Raw genomic sequence first — 17,715 nt, forward strand, 5'->3', positions numbered from 1 at the left:
GAGACCATTTGTCTAAAGAAAAGATAGAAGAACTAAACTGGACCAAACAAACCGAACCCGAGCACTGCTGGCTGTGGCTTTCAGCGCTGACCCGTTAGAAGGAGTTGATAGCGTATCGACAGTGTCGTAATGCTCACGCAGTGATGGTGACAACTGATATTATACAGCACACACCAGTGCTTGCTATTACACTAAGGGTTTTACAAAGATCACGTCCTTTAATCCTCACCATAGCCGTATTGCTTAGCACTACGATTGTGCCCATTTTACAGATGAAGAAACGGAGGCTCAAAGTCCCATCGTGGGCGATCCGTGATGGCGGGATCAAATTCAGGCAGTCTGACTCCAAAGCTAGCTTTCAAACTACCGTACCACATCTACAGCTGGCTCCTTTTATTATAGCACGTTCGGACTTTATCAGAAAATTCTTTTTGTCATCTTCATAGCGTTCTTATAAAATATTAAGAGAATTCTACACAGCCTTAAACTCTAAACCGTAGCACTTCCTCTTTCACTTTGAAATTCCCAAACCAACAAGGAAGCACACGAATGGTTCAGAAGCCACAGGCCAGGGTTCCAGCAGTAGAGAATCACCAGCCCCATCTGGAACTAAGATCTGTGTGTGCACATTTGGGGGGTGGGCAGGTAGCATAAGGAGGAAGCAAGGAAGTGAAGCAGCTGTCACCTGAGTCAGTCACAGTCCTGGTGACTGACACCTCACAGTTTACGGAGAAAATGTGGTGGCACCAACGTTGAAAACACTTTTTTTAGAAAGATGGAGGTGTGGGTAGCGTGTGTTATCAGCGTGAGGGGCACAACACTGATAATGCTCCCTGAAAAGGACCTATCATATCGAAGTCCGCAAATACACGTTTTATGAATGAATGAGAGAAATGACTGGCCCCAATGTCCTGAGGATGCCATCATTTCATTCAACTCCAGGGAAAGAATATAAGCGGTCATAGAATTGCATTTTTATTTATAAACTTAAAAAAACCTCCTTCTTAGCACTGACATTCTTTGAACTCCACTCTTTAGAAAATTATCATGCCCAGTTGCCACTGAGAAGTGGGAAACCTAGCCACAGCATAGAGGAGGAATTGTGTGCTAAATGTTGCCAATAATTACGCTCCTTTCCTCAAGGGCTTAATTGGCTTTTCATATTCAAACAGAAAACTCATTTGCAATGAAGACATAAATTTATATCAAAGACAAAGGAAAACATGCATGTGTGAAGGGAATGGGTAAAAGTTGTGATCGAGCGTCAGTTTAGCTCTGAGCTTCCTGGCAGCCAAGACAAAAAGAGAGACACAGGGACTTGCACAACCTTGCAGAAAGGAGAAAGCGCACCAGTCCCTCCAAGGAGACAGCGTATTTTCAAACGCCGAATTCTCACTGAGTTTTCTCACACAGAGCTTCACATGGGCGTCAATGGCATTGTCCATTCCTTGTTCTCATTTTACTGCACAAATCAGGGGCGAATTTCATGAAGTCATTACTTGCAGTAAAGACAAATCCGAGCGTGTAATATGGAAGCATAACTCAGTGAGCCCATTCTGTGAGGGTGCCAAGGTCATGAAGTCCAAGTACAGCGTCTAGTTTGATCTGAGCTGGAAATGAGATCTATAAAGAAAGGAAACAGGTGTTTGCTGAACACCTAAACGTGCTGTGTGCACGAAATATGTTTTTCCTCTCAGCATATGTGCTATTACCCTATTTGATAATTAAGCAACTTGCCCTGGGATTCACGGCAAATTAGCAGAAGGCTCTTAAGCACGTGAATTCCTCTCTCTACCGCACACCCTCTTACCCGCCTACACTCCTGTGGAGAAAAGCCAATGAGCAATTCGTCCCGTACATGGTTTTTACAGGCAGTTCGAGTTTGTTCTCTCCAGGGAGGCCCAGAGCACCGGTGTTGCATATTTTGGAACAGGACAAGTTTCTGTGGTTCAAAAGCCATAGGTTGGTGGAGTTGACACATATACAGAAGTTCGGGAACATTCACAGTGCTTACGTCATAGGAGGGCCACAGTCTCTAAGGTATAAACCTCTCTAATTAAGCAGCTTGAGAAAGGGTTATTTTACTCTCCTTCCAGTGTGATTTGCAGACTTAGAGTCTCCAAGAGGGCAAGATGTCCACGCTGTGACCAAAGCATAGATCGAATTGGGTTGTAGAAAGGGAGCCCTGAGTAGGGAGGGCTCCAGGCAGATGAGAAAGAGCAGGGAGCTGAGAAAGGTCAGATGCAGCCGAGGCCTGGCGTATGAGTGTGCGTGTGTGCCTGGGGAAGCAGGGATGCAGGGGACACGTGGGCCGGTGAGCAGGGCCAGATCCTAAGGGCTTTGAGATGAATCCCTTCGCCAGGAGGAGCTGTACAAAATTACAAAATTTCTTCTCCAAAGAAACAGAAACGAAGTACAGGAAAGCCAGCCTGAGAAAGATGACAAGGTTGGGACTCACTAAAGAAAGCACACATCTATGTCCTAAAGAAAAGAATGATAGCGATGGCGGGAGGCGGCTGGACCAGAATTCCAGGGTCCCCTCCTCGGGCTCTCATGGCTGTTCTCATCAAAGGTCTTGTCTTGTCTTACAATTGTCTCCTTGTCTGTGCCCCACAAGCCCGTAAGCCGTGCAGGAGCAGAGAGCAGGACCGTCTTTGTATTTGGCTACCAGATCTATGGGTATAATTGTGTTGTGTGTGTGTAAAGTGATATGTGGATTTTTAGAAAATGATCAAAGGGGGAAAAAATTCAAGGAGAAACATGGTGACAAGTAAAGCATAAAACAAGAAATGTAAATTATTTTCTCTTTTTGTAACTTCCATATCTCAGTTCCTGTCTGGGAACTCTACAAAATTTACATACCATCCCCTGGAAGGAATCCCTCGATTGGCCTGTGCCTCCCCATGGATGTCCCCTGGTGTTGCCCCCCGTTCTTCACCGTTGCCAGTGGGTCGTAACCGCTGTGGCTACAGCTGGGGCTGCACGTCAGCTCTTCACACACTCCCTTCCCGTGCATCCAGTTAGCCAGCCACGGTGCTGCTTCATGAGAGCTCATACTTTTTTCCTTTCAAGCACCTTGTGTGTGAAGGGTCATCATCACCAGCTTATGCTTCTCAGTCTTTCCCAGGAGATTTCCAAAACCCCAAAAAGCACATTCCTTACGCAAAGGACCACACTCCAGCTCTGAAGTGGACGGGCGGAGTCTCCACATGGTTCCCCACCGGACAGTCTGTGCAGAGGCTTATAAATTGTGAGCCAGAGACGGCAGTATTACAGGGACTGGAAGACACCTGGCTGTGTACCATGCGAGGACCATGGGGTACCTCACTCAAGACCCATTTTCCGAGATACACGCACCAAGCCCCTGAGCTCACCTCCGCCAATCCAAGCCTACTTTGGTTGCCAATCTAACACAAGTCCAGACGCTAAATCAACCTTGCCTGGCCTCTGCAGGGAGGACTTGGTCAATGAGTGAGCAGAAAACAAGATCTTGTCTCCCCGTCGCCACTCAAGTTGACCCTCACTCTGCTGCTGTTTAGAATAGCGTCAGTCTCTCTTCCCCAAATGGCCAGGAGGCTCTCGGCCTGGGCAGCAGGAGATGCGCACCTTGTGGAAAGAATTTAATTTATGCCTAAAGGTAAGTTGATGACAACATAGGGCGGGCATTTTTGCTTGAACAAGGAATAAACCAGGGCGCCTGGGTGGCTCAGTTGTTAAGCGTCTGCCTTCGGCTCAGGTCATGATCTCAGGGTCCTGGGATCGAGCCCCGTGTCAAGCTACCCGCTCAGCGGGGAGCCTGCTTGTCCCTCTCCCTTGCCCCTCCCCCTGCTCGTGCTCGCTTTCTCTCTCTCAAATAAATTAATGAAATCATTTAAAAATAAAAGAAAGCAAGCCTTCACCAAAGCTGAATGCCAAACAGACCAGCTCACCATGGGCTTCACAGTCTTGGGATTCCCAACCTGGGGAACCAGCATTTCTGTGTTCATATAAAATGAGAAATATGCTCAAACAAGGAGGCCTGGTGACTTTGGGACCATGTAGTTCTTCCAAGAAAACCCTCTGTCCTGGGTCTAAAGGTGCAGAAAGTCTGCAGATAATCAGCTGTGGGTCCTGGCTTGTTCCAACCTGTGCAGTCAGATGAAGGCTTTGGAGCCGGCTACAGATCACCAAAGAACGCGTGTGCCTGTAATAGCTTATGCCAGCACGCTTGACTGAGCACTTTGGAATCTGTTTTAGCTGTAGGTATGTTTTAGAAGATTTTATTTATTTGAGAAAGAGTGAGTGAGTGAGAGAGCACAAGCAGGGGCAGAGGGAAAGGGAGAAGCAGACTCCCTTGCGGAGCAGGGAGCATGACTTGGGGCTCTATCTCAGGACCCTGGGATCATGACCGGAGCCGAGGGCAGACGTTTACTCGACTGAGCCACCCAGGTGCCCCTAGTTTTAGATATTTTTAATAACACAATACTTGTTCATCACAGGAAGTCTGGAAAACATTTTTAACATAATAATACAATCCTTACCAAAATACCAACAGCATTTTTCACAGAACAAGAACAAAGAATCCTGAAATTTGTTTGGAACCACAAAAGTCCCTGAATAGCCAAAGCAGTCTTGAAAAAGAAAAGCAAAGCCAGAGGCATCACAATTCCAGACTTCAAGTTATATTACAAAGCGGTAGTAATCAAAACAGTATGGTACTGGCACAAAAATAGACACACAGATCAATGGAACAGAACAGAAAATCCAGAAATGAACCCACAATTATATGGCCAATTAATCTTTGACAAAGCAGGAAAGAATATCCAATGGGAAGTAGTCTCTTCAACAAATGGTTTTAGAAAACAGGACAGCTGTATGTAAAAGAATGAAACTGGAATGGAACTGACACCATACACCAAAATAAATTCAAAATGGATTAAAGACCTAAATGTGAGACCTGAAACCATAAAAGTCCTAAAAGAGAACATAGGCAGTAATCTCTTTGATATCGACCATAGCAACTTCTTTCTAGATATGTCTCCTGAGGCAAGGGAAACAAAAGCAAAAATAAACTATTGGAACTTCATCAAAATAAAAATCTGCACAATGAAGGAAACAATCAACAAAACTAAAAGGCAACCTACAGAATGGGAGAAGACATTTATAAATGACATATCTAAAAAAGGGTTAGTATCCAAAATATATAAAGAATTTATAAAACTCAACACCCAGAAAACAAATAATCCAATTTAAAAATGGGCAAAAGACACGAACAGACAATTTTCTGAGGAAGACATACAGACGGCCAACAAACACAGGAAAAGATGCTCAGCATCACTCACCATCAGCGAAATGCAAATCAAAACTACAATGAGAGATCACCTCACACCTGTCAGAACAGCTAAAATCAAAACACAAGAAACAACAGGTGTTAGCCAGGATGTGGGAAAAGGGCAACCCTACTGCGCTGTTGGTGGGATTGCAAACTGGTTCAGCCATTGTGGAAAACAGTATGGAGATGCTTCAGAAAGTTAAAAATAGAACGACTCTACAATCCAGTAGTCACACTTCTGGGTATTTACCCAAAGAATACAAGAGCACTAATTCAAAGGGATACATGCACCCCTATGTTTATAGCAGCATTATTTACAATAGCTGAGATATGGAAGCAGCCCAAGTGACCATCAATTGATGAGTGGATAAAGAAGAAGTGGTATACATATATATAATGGAATATATCATTCAGCCAAAAAACAGAATGAAACCTCACCATTTGCAACAACATGGATGGAGCTGAAAAGTATTATGCTGAGTGAAATAAGTCAGTCAGAGAGAGACAAACACCATATGATTTCACTCATATGTAGAAGTTAAGAAACAAAACAAACGAGCAAAGGGAAAAAATAAGAGAGAGAGAAAGAGATACAAATCAAGAAACAGACTCTTAACTATAGAGAACAAACTGATGGTTACCAGAAGGGGCAGGGAGGGACGGTGGGTGAAATAGGTGATGGGGATTAAGGAGTGCACAAAATAATAATAATTATAATAATAATTATTATTAAATATCTATTAAATAAATAAATTTATTAAATAAATAATATTATTATTCATTACTATCATACATGTGTGTAGGTATATCTCACCCACAAACCTTCCACCCGTAGTTAACTACTATGACTTTTGAGGGCTTATGTACATGTTTCTTTCTTCATTTTACTTACAATAATAAAATCCACTCTCATGTACCTACCACTGTGGTTAAGCACCTTTGAAGCTTCCCAAATGCATTTCCCTCGTTTTCCTTCTGGAAGTAACTATCACCCTGAATTTTATATTAGTCAGTTCCTTGCTTTTCCTTACAGTGTGTCCCCGCACAGGTAGAGTTTTTAACCTTATTGTACATGACTCCCATTTTGGTCTTCTGTGCCTTTCCTTTTCCTCCAAAGTTTATGTTTTTGCTATTCAATCTCATTTAAAGTTGTTAACTGTAATTTCTTTTTTGGTCTTATGCAGCATTCCATTTAATAAAAATGGAATGTTTCTTTTTCCACCTGTTACTGGTGGGCATTTGGCTTGCTTCCTGTCCCCTGTTATTACGAGCAGCGCTACCACAGAACCCTCGAGCCTCTCTTGGGGTTCACATGCACAGCCGCTTCTCCAGAGGACCATCTCCGCGAGGAACGGCAGCTGGGGAGGGCTGATGCATCGTCAATCTCACTGAGCCCTGCCGAATTGTTTTTCAAAAATGGTTGTGTCTTCCATGTACGAGAGAGTTCCTTTTGTTCCGTGTCCAAGGACACTTGGTGTTGTCAGACTTTCATTTTAGCCAATTTGGTGGGTGACAACGAGTTTGTCGTGCTTTTAACTTACATTTCTTGATTTTGCAATTAAGCATATTTCCATAGGTTTACGGTGGTATCATTCCTCTTCTGTAAAATTCCTATTCATGTTGTTTATTTTTTATCACTTTTATTGATTCATACGACTGCTTTATACATGAATTCTCTGTGTATCTGGGGATCTATTGATGCATCTATTTATCTAAAACTATACTTTCAAATCTGACTTCTTTTAACAAGAATAAGAACCTTCGTTGCATAAAACCTTAGGTTTTATAAACTGGGTCTAGTTATAACAGTCTTAAGGAACAAATGTTTTCATTCCCTCTCCTCTGGTTTTCTAAAGGGCCGAACTAGACAAACTATATCAGACAAATAATGATTTATCAAACAGAAAAAAAGAATCAAGTAAGGAAAAGAAGCCCCACCATTGTCATTATACCCTTTACTACTTGGGAGACTAGAATAATGACATTTTGTTTCTCAATTGTTTCTGATTTCAACATTAAATTTCAAAGAGGAAAAGGAACATTAGCACACCAGGTCCGCAGTTCCTTTCATTATGAGTCTCAGAGCCCATATGCTCTCTAGTGTCTGCTTCCCATTTGGACTTGGGGAAACTGAGGACAAAATAAGGTGGACCTGAGACTGAAGGCAATACGGGTGGCCCAGGGGGCTTTCCCAGGACGGTCAAGGCCCTCTGCACGCTGGGCGCTGGGCGCCGAATGTGCCAGACCCCCAACTGCGTGCAAGAGAAGATGCTGAGCCTGGGAACCCGCCCTCTGAAGCTTCCGATTCAGTGAGAAGGATGAATACGTGGAAAAGGAGATTTGACGGACAGTGCATGAAAGCAGTGGAAGGTGGTCATGTTTTCACTGTTGGACTAAATAGAAGATGATAAAGGATCAAAGAAATGCGTGCTCTGGGCTCCGCCTGAAGTCAAATCTGTTTTCTCTCCATTCCCCTCTCCTCCAGGGTGGTCCACTAAGATCACCAGGCAGATGCAGGCTGGCCCGGGTCACATTCTCCCAGCACTGTCGGGCCCATGCGGGTGGTCTCTGGTCAGCCCTGCCAGCCAGTCCCCACACCATCCCCCCACACTCCACCCTCAGCTCTCTGAGATGGAAGTGCACTGAGGATCCCCTCCCCTACTCTCACAGACTTTCACTTTCACTCCAGCCCAAGCTCAACACTTACAAGATTTAGGGGAAATTGGAAGCACAGCTGGCAAAAAGAAAGAGCTGAGATGCCCTCTTCGGTAATGTAACGTGTCAGAGCCTTGCTATTTCCTAAGCAGGTGCTGGCTCTGGTATTCACCCTAGGCTACTGTTCATCCCACTAAAGTTAGAGCTTACGAAGAGTCTCTTGAAAATTGACCCAGGCAGTGAATCGTGAGGTAATACTCGGGTTCCACTCTTTGGGATGATCGTCTACTCCAGTGGTTCTCAACTCAGGCAGATGTCTCTCCCCAGACGTTGGGCAATGTCTGGAGACACTTTTGGTTCTCGTAACTGGTGGTAGTAGGAGAGTGCCAGCGTCATCTAATGGGGAGAGGCCAAGGATGCTGCTAACATCCTCTAATGCACAGGAGAGCCCCTATCACTAAGAATTATCCAGCCCAAAATACCAACAGTGGCCAGGTTGAGAAACCCTGATCTACTCCTCACTACGCAGGCTGGTCATTGACTCCCCTGACATGACTGCCAATTCCACACGTCTTCTTAATAGCTGTGGGATTCTTTGATACACCGCTAAGCCAGTTCTTACGGTTGGACATGGACACAGGATGCTGGAGAGGGGACCGGGGTCCTGTGGCTGAGTCAGTGACTCTCTCTCCTAGGAGAACTGAGCTTGTGATCTGAATTCTCATCAGCATGACACTCATGAAAGATATTCTGGCTGCAGTCCAATCTCTTGGGGTGACAAACTTGTAAAAGACATGGATAATGAGAAGGGCTTCTTTATATTTCATGATGTAATTATTATTTTTTTCATTAAATAATACTAAACAATATCATCTGCTTATAGTCAATCATTCATTTAGTCAACAAATGTTTATTGTGTGCCCACCAGGACCAGACACTATGCTCTATGCTGGATGAATGGTAGCTCTTCGAGTTCACTAACGTAGACCACAGCCCCTACAGCAGGCCTTCTTCATTAGATGCGATGGAGGGAGGGGTGCTTGTTCAATTGCAGGGGCATGAGCCCCCCTCCAGATGGTCTGATTTCACAATTCAGGATAATGCCCAGGGACCTGCATTTTTAGCAGGTACTTGAGGTGACTGTCATATAGGCTCTCCATAGGACCATGATTTAATAAACATTGGTAAAATCATGACATTTGCCCAACCTAATCCCAGGTCTGAGAGAACATGCAGACCTGAGCTCTAATGTGGTCATTTCCTATATCCCTGGGGGAAAAAAAATCATTTAACCATTTAATCAATTAATCATTAATCTCATGTTTCCTATTTTTAAACAGGAGAGTAAGACCTGTTCAAACACAGATGGCGAGAGGGTAGAATGACCCCATGTAGATAGAAGCGGGACACTTAAAAAGGAACAAAACCATAGAAGTTTTACTTCTAAAAACTAATTTTTACGGCATATCATAAAATGACCATTTGTCAAGTACACTGGTATCAACGCTAACTAGGAGAAAAATCTCTTGCTTATGTAAGAGGTATGCACACTAGCTAGTCTCAGAACCAACCTCAGCATGCAATGATCCCTAGCTTGATTAGGGACCACGAGTCCTCCCTGGACACCAAGATTAATAGCTTCTCTGATTACCCTCGATTTTTTTTTTCAAATCTCTTCTCAGACCTACATCATTAACCCTTCGTCACGTGGCTCTGCAGTGGACCACTTATTTTGGGAACATATTAACCACCGGTAGAAGACCACGTCTAAACCTGGTTCCAAGCAAAACTTTTCCAAACCATATGAAACACCTCCCCACTTATCTAACGTCAAGGAAGTTGGCTCACTGTGCAGGTGTGAATGTAAAACACAGGGAAATCCGTTTCAGCCCAACTGCTCTCCCCCTAATGACTGTGATGGACTTCGTAATAGAAGAAACCCATATAAAGAAACTCCTGATGACAGTTATATAGCAGATTAAAACCAGTGTATCACAATCATCATTAATAAGAAGAGGTATGGATTAAAAGCCAGAATATCTCAGAAAACATACCATCGTCCCTAAATTAATCTACAATGCATTCCTCTTTTTCAACGTCACTAAGATTCCCTTCTATTCTGTCCTTTTAACTAAAAGGGTCCTATTACACCTTCAACTGTCTCTACAATCCTGTCTGGTCTTCATTGTTTACTTTTTGCCCGTGAAAAATAGAGAAAAACTCTCAGGTTTGTGTGTGATCTGTAGCCCTAGCCCACCTGAAGTACCCCATTGCAGCCTCTGCCCATCACGCACCGGCGAGCTCCATTCCAACACCACCTCCCAACAGAAAAGAACCCCCTCCCGGTGTTTGGGAACTTTGAGCCAACATACCAACTTGAATGCAAATTTCCCCCAAACTCAGATTTGCTGAGAGATCCATTTTTAAGTAGATGAAGCTCCCTGCAGACCAACATGCAAATGGTGGGTGCTCAAGTATGAGACCCCAAGGGCAACAAAAAGACATTGGCCGTACCTATTTTCCCAGCCTCCACTTTCAGGTTGAAATCCCAGTTTCTTGGCAACTTCAGGGACATTTTGCTCCCGCTTCGGGTGAGTAGCTGCTGAAGCGACAAGTCTGCCTCGATTCCCGCCTTTCTCGCTTTTCCGATCTTTCCCTCTAGGTTTTGTGTGTGTGTTCCCCTTGATGACTTCTTCACAAGCAATCTTGGGTTTGAGGTTGCTTTGCCAGCATGTGTCCTCCTTTCTTTCAGAAGAAAGGTCCATCCATCTGTCTGTCACTTGGGGTTGGCGCCCAAATCCCCCCAAGGCCTCCAACAGTCCCACGGGGGCTGGTACTTCCTGAAGTGTGCACCTTGCTTTTTCTTGCTTTCGGTTTTACCAGAACTATCCCGGTTGATACTTCGCTCTGCGTCACGAGAAGCAGAGCTCCCGTTCGAAAGAATCTCGGGCCTCACTGAGGCGAGGTCGTGATAAACAACTGCGGCCTCTCGGCTTTTTTTTTTTTTTTTTTTTTTTTTTTTTTTAACTGTCTGCTTCCTTGCATTTGAGGAAGTGGGTGGCTGTTCGGTGTAGATGATGCATTATGAGCACTCTTTCTTGAGAAAACGGTTTTTGGAAATGCTTGTATAAGTAGAATGAGTGCTTTTCTGATATAAGGCTGTAGCTTCGATCAAAAGAAAAAGAAATACAAAATTCCAAGACACCCACATATACCTCTAAGCCTTCCTCCCAATCGAGTGGATCAAGCATCCAAAAATGGTCAGTGAGACAACCTGCATCCCTCCCCCCAAAGCTTCCTTCTTTTAAATTCTCCCTGCTATTAGGACCAAACAGTAGTTCCCCACCTGCTCGGGATAAAGCCTCGTGTGGCAAGGGCTCTGGTGTAGGTAGCACTAAGCTAGCTTTAGCCGGGTAGCCCCATTCACATGTTTTAGTGGTTCTCTGGCGTGTGGACAGGGTATGAGTTTAGGAATCAGAGGATGTGGGTTCAAAACGCAGGCCTTCCACCTCCTAGCTCTGCAGCTTTTCACGAACAACTGAATCTCTCTGGGCCTCAATGTCCTCAAGCAGTAAAATGAGGTCAGTAATAACCATGACCGCAAAGAGTTATGAAGGCATCTAGTACAGAGCTTGACCCACGGTGGCTGTACCACGAATGTTAGCTCAACCTTTATTTCATTTAGTTCAGCTCGGTGACAGGCTTCCATATGTTTAACAGGGTCAGCCTAATCTAATGATTAAGGATTTGAGTCCAGAGCCAGATGGCCTGTATACAAATCCTGGTCCCATCACTTTCTTGCTGTGTGACTTTGGACAAGTTTCTTGACCACTCTGTGTTTCAATGTCCTCATCTGTAAATGAGGCAAATAATAGGCCCTACTTCATATGTCTGTTGTGAGGCTTTATTAGACAGTAGGCAAAAGTGCTCACAAGAGTCACCGCTCGCCCGCCTGCAAGCTACACGTCCTTGGTCCGTGCATTCTTCAACCCTCCTGGATGACTCTGTCATACTTTCTTCTTCACCTCACATATGCTCATTCTCTGTTGGTGACCTGACTTCCTGTTTTATTGAGAAAAGTTGGTACAGGGGCGCCTGGGTGGCACAGCAGTTAAGCGTCTGCCTTCGGCTTAGGGCGTGATCCCGGCGTTCTGGGATCGAGCCCCACGTCAGGCTCCTCCGCTATGAGCCTGCTTCTTCCTCTCCTACTACCCCTGCTTGTGTTCCCTCTCTCTCTGGCTATCTCTATCTCTGTCAAATAAATAAATAAAATCTTTAAAAAAAAAAAAAAAGAAAAGAAAAGTTGGTACAACTGGAAGAGAATGTCTGCAAGCTCCGACTACTGTATCTAAGTCCTACATGTTAAGCCCACACACTCAATCTTCTCCTAGTCACAATGGATGAACCATGTTATCACTCCGCCATCTTTTTTTCAATTATTTTTTAAAGATTTTATTTATTTATTTAGAGAGAGCATGAGCAGGGAAAGGGGCAGAGGGAGAGAGAGAATCTCAAACAGACTCCACATGGAGCGCAGAGCCCAACCCAGGGCTTGATCTCATGACCCTGAGATCATGACCTCAGCCGAAACCAAGAGTCGGACAGACTGAGCCACCCAGGCACCCCTATCACTCCTCCGTCTGAATCAATTCCTTCTCTCAATTGGATCATTCCATCAGCATTCAAGCTTGTTTAAAAAAAAATTTTTTTTTCTAAATTCCACTTCCTCCTTCTGCTACAGCCCCGTTTCTTTTCTTCATTTTGGAGCAACATTTTGGTAAGAATTGTCTATGCTTGCAAATGCTTGTCCTATTACTCTCTCCTGAATCTGTTCTGTTGATATTTCTGCCCTCAGGATTTTATGGAATATATTCTGATCAAGGACATCGACAGCATCCCTGTCACTAAACCACTGTCAGTTCTGCCTGTCAGCTCAGTGCTCTCCCCGCCGCTGTGGACACACAGACCACTCTCTCCAGCTCTGAGCTCTCTCTCTGCCTCCCTCCCAGGAGCCCTCACTGGCCTGGTCATCTGCCTGCCTTTCCAGCTGCTCCCTCTCGGTTTCCTTGCTGCTTCCTTCCCTAGATTGGAGGAAACCAAGACTCGCTCAGTGGACTTCTTTTCCATCCACACGCACACCTTGGTGAGTTCATCTGCCTCAGGGCTAAGTGCCACGCCTCTGCTGGTCGTGCCAGTGTAGGTCTTTAGCCCAGACAACCCCAAGCCCCAAATCATGCTTAGATAGCTAACAACCATCTCAAACAAATCATGTCCAAAACTTATATTCAGGGCACCAAGCTGAAGGAGCGATGGTGACCTGAGGCATGTCCCCATTGTGGATGAAAGGAGCGTAGGAGGGAAGAACCACATACACATACTTCAAGCCTCGACTTGCATCATGTCTGCTCACATTCCAGTGGCCAACACACCTCACATGGCCAAGTCCAAAGGCGGGGCGGCAGGAAGTACACACAGCCCTGAAGTGGTGGGGGAGGGGAGAAGGGAGTGATTATTTGCTGATCAAGAGTCCAATCCATCACACTGACCCAGTTCACCCAGCTACCCTCCGACTTCCCCAGGGGTGCTGGGTTCCTTTGAGGCTGACTCAGCCTACTGGAGACTTTGGAGCCCCAATTCTGCATTACTGCCAAACACCACCGCTCTTTTCTCCATCTTGACTTGGAGGGGAGAGGCGATGGATAAGCATCCTGAGCCCCAGCCCAGCAGCGTCTCCACAGGGAAGTTGCCACGATCCAAAGTTCCAGTCTTGGGATCTTTAACTCAGGAACTTTGAAAATATTTTGAAGTTAGCACTTAGAAACATACAGAGAACTTCCTTTGCTCTTTAGGGTAGGTTCCTATAAGTCTTGGAAAAACTCATGACTGATGGGGAAGTTCGGTGTGAATGCTTGGAAAGGCAATCAGATGAAAAGCACCCCTGGAAAGGCCCAGACCAGCAGCCTTCCCTCTGGGGAGCCCACTCTGGGTCAGCCAGCTGCTGGGCAGGGTTAGAGAGCTACAGTCTGCGGCGGGGCTGCTCTCCTTTTTCCTGACCTTTGGGGAACGAAGAACTGGATGTCCTGTCTGGCCGCAAAGTTCAAATCAGCATCTGCAGTAGCAAAAACAAAAGCAAAAATCCATTCATCTATTTGCTTCCTGAATATTAACCATTTCTTGAGTAAGGACTTCATTTTTGCTAGACTTTGGAGGAATGTCCATGAACAAGCAGACTTTGTTTCTGCTTTCATGTTTCTGCTCTCAACAGTTTGTGGAGAGAGAAATGTTAAATACAGCATGAGAAGGGTCATGTCAGAAGCTATGGGAGTTTCTATCTGAGGTGCCTGATAAGAACTTGGGGAGTGAAGGAAGGCTTCCTGGGGGAAATGTCTTTTACATGAAAGCTTGATGAATGACTTAGGGAGGCAAGAGGGTTGGGAAAGGCTTCCAGACAAAACAAAGGGCATTCAAGAGACAGAGAGGTAGGAAAGAACTCATCAGATTGCTCCGGAAAAGGATGAAAGGGGTAGGAGGGAGGAGAGATGAAGAGATGGCTTGATTGGGGATGGACCCCGGTAAGTCTCGGTAAAGAGTTTTGGCTTTACCCTGGAGGAAAGAGTAGCCATGTAGACATTGTTATTGGGGTCAGGACAAGGGGCTGCGGCAGATAGCCAGGTGAGAGCCAGGGAGAGAGAGAGGTCAGCGGCAGTGTGCAGGCAAAGTAGGGAAAAAGAGGCAAGAGCCATTCTGGTGGCGGGATTGACTACCCAGGGGAATTTCTGTGGGAAGAAAAGAGATGTGCATGGTCCTGGCTCCAGTCCCGGGAGGCGGATGGAGCTCCGATCACGAAGTCAGAGAGCGCGCCAAAACGACGAGGGTTGCTGATGACGAGCCGGGGGACAGTTACTCCAGCGAGAAGCCAGTGGGCTGAGTTTGGGGTATATTGCAGTCGGAGACCTGTGGGCCCCTGGAGCACAGCTGTCCTGAGCCTAGAGCTCAGGAGACACATGCATTCATTCGTTCACTTATTCACTCCATAAACATTTATCCAGGATGGGGCTGGATGCTGAGTAAACAAGGATGATTAAGATCCTGGCCTAACCCCCCAATGACTCAATGAAAAGAGAGAAGCGTACACATAACGGCAGTGCTGTTCGAGGTATAAAAGGAGCGCACGCACAGGCTCGGGTGACCGCAGGAAACGGGGGGCTCGGCTTGGGTGGCCGGAGACGGCCTCCCAGGAAAGGTGACCCAGGGGAGAGCAGCCGGGCGTGAAGCAAGGCGGGGGAGCAGGAGGAGGACATCCGGGCAGATGAAACAGGGGACGGCTGCTAGAGCACAGGCCGGTTCTCAGGGAAGTCCCGGGCATGGAGCTCCAGGGTAAGGCCAGAGCGGGAGCCGGACGGAGGGGGCGGAGGGGCTGGGCCTGCTGGACCCAGGCCTGATGTGCGGCCTGAGGGATCGGACTGCACTCTGAGGTCACGGTCTTTGGAGAGCTTTTCTAAACATCCCTTTCATTGTTTTTTTTACCATTACAGTAGTCCATGCCTGATCTTCAGAGAAGATTCCAATAAGCATAAAGAACCCAAAAATCAGGACGCCTGGGTGGCTCAGTTGGTTAAGTATCTGCCTTCCACTCAGGTCATGATCCCAGGGTCTTGGGATCGAGTCCCGCGTGGAGCTCCTTGCTCAGGGGGGAGCCTGCTTCTCCCTCTGTCTGCCGCTCCCCCTGCTTGTGCTCGCACTCTCTCTCTCTCTGACAAATACATAAATAAAATATTTTTTAAAAAGAACTCAAAAATCGCTGTTAACCATTTAATGTGTAAGGACAATTTTCCCATCTCAATCTCTAACACTCTTTTTATGTTTATGTGTATATATAATGTGTGTATATGTATTTTTAATTTAAAAATTAGTGTGTAGTTGTTTTCCAAGCTGTTATCTTCCCTTGACAAAAATGAAACAAAGCAAAACCCATCTTATTAAACGTTTTCCCAAAACATCATTCATGGCCTCATAGTCTGTAATTACAGTGAGAGCAAAATGTGAGATGTATACACATTTTCATAATATTCTCGTAGCTAAATGTCTGGGGAAATCCATTCCCTCCCCAACCCCCCTCCTAGGTGGATTCTTGGAGGTGGAAATGCTGGGAAAGCAGATGAGAAAACGTTAAGACTTGATATGTCTGTCTAAACTGTCCTCTGGGAGGTTTTACTTAAATCCATCAGGGCTCTATGAGAGGGCGAGTTCCTGGCCTCACTAACAGCTGGCATTTTTATTTCAAAAACAAAACAAACCATTGCCAACTGTTCAAGCAAACAATCCTTCACGAAATAGTGCAACTCAAGTTATTTTTTAATGTGCTTGTGGCCCATTTGTAGGGGTCAGAAACATCTAGGTGTCTGTGCGTCTGAGTGATTTTGCAAAGAATCAGCAAATGAGGGGGGTGGGGCGGGTTCTTAAATCTTTATTTGTGACTTTCAGGTTCCTGGCTCCTTCAAACCCTCCGGTTATCTGCGTGCTAACCCTCCACTTTGTTGCCCCCTTGTCTTTCATTTTGTCACCTGGATTACTAATCCTCTGCATTTTGAGACAGTCTCTCATGTGCGTGCTTCATCTCACTGGTTTTGTTTTTTAAATAGCTTTATTGAAATATGATTTACATAACACAGAGTTCACACATCTGCAGTGTACAATTCAGTGATTTTTAGTATATTCACAGAGTTGTGCACCCATGGCCACAATCAATTTTAGAATATTTTTATTGCCCCCCCCCCAAGAATCCCCATACCCATCAGCAGCTCCTTCACATTCCCCCCAACCCAGCCCTGGGCAAACCCTGGTCTACCTTCTGTCTCTGTATATTTGCCTATTCTAGACGTTTCATATAACTGGGATCGTATAATATGAGACACTTAGTGACTGACTTCTTTCACTTAGCATAATGTTTTCAAGGTTCATCCATGTGGTAGCAGGTGTCAGAACCTTATTTCTTTTGATGGCCAATTAATATTCCATTGTATAGATGTAACACACTTTATCTATTCAATAGTTGATGGACATTCGGACTGTTTCCACTTTTGGGGTATTATGAATAATGCCGTTATAAACATTCATGTACAAGCTCTTATGCGAACGTATGCTTTTGTTTCTCTCGGGTATGTACCTAGAAGTGGAATTGCCAGGTCATATGGTGACTCAAAACTTTTGAGGAACTCCCAGAACATTTTCCAAAGTGGTTGCACCATTTTACATTCCCGTCAGCCATGTAGGAGGGCTCCATTTCTTCCACATCCTCCCCACCTCTTGTTATTGTCAGTCCTCCTGATCTTAGCCATTCTAGCGGGTAGTAAGTGGTACGCCATTGTGGGTTTGACTTGCGTTGCTCTGTTGGCCAATGATGTTGAGCATCTTTCTGTGTGCTTATTGGCTGGTTTGGTTTTCCAAAACCTACATTCTGCTTCTTGAAATATCCAGAGATGTAGCAGGCAATCTGCATTTCTATAAGGACTGCATTCAGCTGAAACTTAAGCCTCCAATTTTGACTTACATTCTATGTTGTTTTGTTTTCTTTAAGTCCCTCCTTAGGGAAAACTGATATGCATTGTGCTAAATATCATCCCAAATTTCCAGCTGTCTCTTTTCTATGTACTTCTGCTCCAAATGAAGTGTCACGTTCCCCTGCCCCCTGCCTGGCTGTCTGGAATTTTCAAGCTCTGCATAAAAAAGCAGTCACACCTTCCCGGCAG

General features: G+C 45.2%; 1 protein-coding gene and 1 long non-coding RNA gene across 2 annotated transcripts in view; one reads left to right on the forward strand and one right to left on the reverse strand.

Moving 5' to 3' along the window:
* The window catches only part of ARHGAP25 (Rho GTPase activating protein 25), an 84,061-nt gene extending 73,128 nt beyond the window's left edge, over positions 1-10,933 (reverse strand). The window contains exon 1 of the mRNA XM_008699947.2: positions 10,481-10,933. Within this exon, the coding sequence (XP_008698169.2) occupies positions 10,481-10,541 (61 nt within the window). The 5' untranslated portion in view covers positions 10,542-10,933. The remainder of the gene's footprint in view (positions 1-10,480) is intronic.
* LOC103671352 lies at positions 9,432-15,986 on the forward strand. Its single transcript, XR_570859.2, has 3 exons — positions 9,432-10,557; positions 12,976-13,109; positions 15,502-15,986. It is a non-coding gene; the product is annotated as an uncharacterized LOC103671352 (long non-coding RNA).
* Positions 15,987-17,715: the final 1,729 nt, after the last annotated feature.

Source organism: Ursus maritimus, unplaced genomic scaffold (assembly GCF_017311325.1).
Source record: "Ursus maritimus isolate PB19 unplaced genomic scaffold, ASM1731132v1 scaffold_6, whole genome shotgun sequence".
NCBI lineage: Eukaryota > Metazoa > Chordata > Mammalia > Carnivora > Ursidae > Ursus > Ursus maritimus.